The sequence below is a fragment of the Propithecus coquereli genome, unplaced genomic scaffold, assembly GCF_000956105.1.
Source record: "Propithecus coquereli isolate 6110/MARCELLA unplaced genomic scaffold, Pcoq_1.0 Scaffold246, whole genome shotgun sequence".
Lineage (NCBI taxonomy): Eukaryota > Metazoa > Chordata > Mammalia > Primates > Indriidae > Propithecus > Propithecus coquereli.
The window spans coordinates 2325209-2328616 of record NW_012148019.1 but is presented as its reverse complement, the minus strand read 5'-3'; the positions used below and the strand labels follow the sequence as shown (position 1 = coordinate 2328616).

The 3408-nt window shown below is 35.5% G+C and overlaps 1 protein-coding gene across 2 annotated transcripts in view; it reads right to left on the bottom strand.

Moving 5' to 3' along the window:
* Window positions 1-3408, bottom strand: part of TDRD5 (tudor domain containing 5) — a 126212-nt gene that overhangs the window by 29868 nt on the left and 92936 nt on the right. For both annotated transcript variants that reach the window (XM_012646531.1, XM_012646532.1), the window contains 2 exons: window positions 1664-1846; window positions 792-935 (listed from right to left, as the gene is read on the bottom strand). In XM_012646531.1, coding sequence (XP_012501985.1) covers window positions 792-935; window positions 1664-1846 — 327 coding nt within the window. The remainder of the gene's footprint in view (window positions 1-791; window positions 936-1663; window positions 1847-3408) is intronic.

Here is a 3408-nt window from a genome sequence, read left to right as displayed (position 1 = left end):
TCCCAGCTACTCGGGAGGCTGAGGCAGGAGGATCGCTTGAACCCAGGAGTTTGAGGTTGCTGTGAGCTAGGCTGATGCCACGGCACTCTAGCCCGAGCAACAGAGTGAGACACTGTCTCAAAAAAAAGCCTATTATAGCCTAAAACTAAATCCATGCTCTTAAGGAACCTACATTTCTGGAACAGACTGTTGTATGTAATCCAGAATGACTTTATCATTGCTATCATACAAAGTAACCATATTGGGAAGGAAATGTATCACTTAGAAGATTCATATTCCCCAAATCTGCTTTTCAACAAGTCTTTTAGACTTAAGCTCTTTATTTTCAATGAAACACACAAAAATAAAGAAGCCTGGTAGCCAAATTTCATGATTCATACAAATTGTCCTGTTGTTTTCAGGATGCTCATAATGTATTTGAGAAACAAGGGAAAAAAAGGATTGTGCCAAGGTTACTGCTTTCTGCCAAGGCAATGTTAAAAGAAATGGGTCTAGATTATAGGACAGACATAGAGCTTAAAATTTACCGTTAAGTTATAGGAAAATACCAACCTTTTCTTTCCCTAACATGGAGATTTAATCATTCTTTTAATTCCAGGCTCAGGTTTTTCTTCTGAAGAGATGAATAACTATATTAAATTAATTGAAATAATTTTAAAATCAACATACATTTTATGTAGATGTGTTCTACCAACTGCTAAGAGAAGAGTTATTAACCAAAATTTTACTTTCTAAAAATGAAAGTACTTTCTCATGCAAACCTGTCACAATGTCATTTATTAGATATTTACCTTTTGAATCCCGGTTGCGCCAGTATTTTTTTCCTGAGAACCCAGTTCTTCTGGTTTTTGAAATTCTACTTTCGTCCCATTCACAGGGCCTGAAGGCTGCCATGAATCATCCCATATATCTTCGGATGTAGAAAAACCCCAATCCTGCAAAGAAAAAAACTGCATCAATAATGTGAAATATAGTGCCACACGATCCTAAAAGAGGATAACCTGGGCAAGGAGGCAATGCATATTAAGAAAAGGTATTAACTTTCTACATAGGTGTGATTTTCCTCCTTGCTTTATTGGTCCATACCCAACATCTTGAACTCCTGTAAACACCTGGATCTCAAAAATAAATACAACTCTGTTGTAGTATTTTCTTTAATACTTGTTTCGTGGCTAGATGATTGCCATAATCATGTAGTGTTTAAACAACACAAATACTAAGGAGCACCTTCAGACATTTCTTCTTTCTTACAACTGTGGAAAATAAATTTTAAATATATATAGCTGGGCCCAACTTAGAAAATACCTGTCTGCAGAAATCCAGAGGTTATATTATAAGGCTAATGCAACAAAAATAAAATTAGAGAAAATAGTTTCTTTATTTATAGATCCTAAGGCCTTGACTAGGGGCCAATGATAGGACAAAAATCATAATGACTGAAAAGGCAGGTATGTGCAGTAAGTCCATGGTTTATTCCTCTCTGCGGAATCCTCTGTCCCCCTACCTACCACTACCATTTAAAAAAATCATTTGTTATTTTAATTATGCCCTGATAAGAAGTTCTTTTGAATTCTAGAATGATAGCTTTCCTGAGGCCTGAACAATTAAATTTAAATTTCCTTTGATCAGTAGTGATTTGCTTTCTGTTTTCCAAGGTTCTAACCTTCTGTGGCATTTCTTCACATGATGGATACTGTTTCTTTCCACCAAGCCTTGAGGTAAATAGATGCGAGGCAGCATCATCTCTGTTTCCCATCTTAGCCTGCAGAGGTAACCAGTTCTCATCCCAAATATCATCACCTATGGTCACTGACTCCAGGCATGGCATTCCAGAGGGGATATCATCCTAGGATGTATCAGAATACAGAGAAAAATAATAATTTACAGTTCCTATATGAGCATGTTTTAAAATTTAGGTTTAGAAGTTTTTCCTGACTCCAGGTACTGTTGGCAGTTTGAATACAGAATTCAGTACTCTTTGCCTCCTGAAATGTCACCAACATAGAAATAAAGAGATTTAAGGTATATACTTCATGGTCAAAGAGAACAGAAGAGGAGAAAGCACCATCTACATTCTGGATACAGGAAAGCAGATAAGTGACAACTGATTAAGCAGTGCTGAGAAAGTGGAATCCTGAGCCAGTAGTGAGAAAAACTGAAAAGCAACCCATAGTTATACCATAGGTATCTTGAAAACTCAGATATTAGTACTACAAGGTTTAAGGAAGTGAGGGGGTAAATGGAAATGAAAACAAGAACACTGGTTGAAAGTCTCTGTGAACAGGACTTAGATCTCCAGGTATCTTCCCCTATTCCAAGGACTCAGGCAACTATACTTCTTCTACCTGTGAGAAGACCAGATAGTCTTCTGGAGGGACCAGAGGGATATTCTGCAGGGTAAAAATGACAGTGGAGCAAGCATAGTAAAAATTATTTAAAAATTAAGTGAAGCTTTTTATGTTGAATAGCTAGATTCCTGGCCCTCTTTTCAATAGTAAAACAGAAATGAAAGCATCCATGAACTTGAAAACAGAGTCACAGAAATTATCTAAACAACAGAGAAGATTGGAAAAGACCCCAAAAAGCAAGCAAACAAAAAAACCAAAACAGAGTCTCAGGGATTTGGGGGATAATAAGAAAAAGATTTAATATTTGTGTCATCAAATTCTCAGAAGGAGAATAGAAAGAATGCAGTGCAGAAAAATAATTTCAAGAAATATGGCTGAAAACCCCAAATTTAGTGAAAGTTATAAACCTACAGATTGAAGAAGTTTAGCAAACTCCAAACAAGATAAATCTTGTAGATTTTTGCATCAGAAACCATTAAGGCCTGAAAGAAGTAGAATGAAATTGTTTAAGTGCTAAAAGAAAAGAACCGGCAACACAGATTTCTATATCCAGCAAACATATCCTTTAAGAATGAAGAAATAAATACATTTTCAATGGAGAACTAAGAGAATTCATTATCCGCAGACCCATGCTAAAAGAATTGCTAAAGGAAGCTCTTTGGACAGAAAGAAGATGACATCAAAAGGAAACCTGGAACATCAGAAAAAGGAAGAGCAACAGAAATGATAAATATTTGGTTAAATTTAATAGCCTATTCTTCTCCTTTTGGACTTTTTATAATAGAATGTGTCGGAGGGTGGACAGCAAAAAATACATCACCATAAATTTTCAGTGTCAGTGGATGTAATACAATAGACATGGATAGTATAAAGGAGGCAGAAAGGGGTAAAAGACCTATATGGTGGTAAGATATCAACATTTCACTCAAAGTGGTAAAATACTGATTAAGTCTGCTATAAGAAGAATGTATATTGTAATTCCTAGAGCAAAAAAGCTATACAAATAGATATAATAAAAATAGATAAATTTAAATGGAATACTAAAAAATGCTCAAATAAC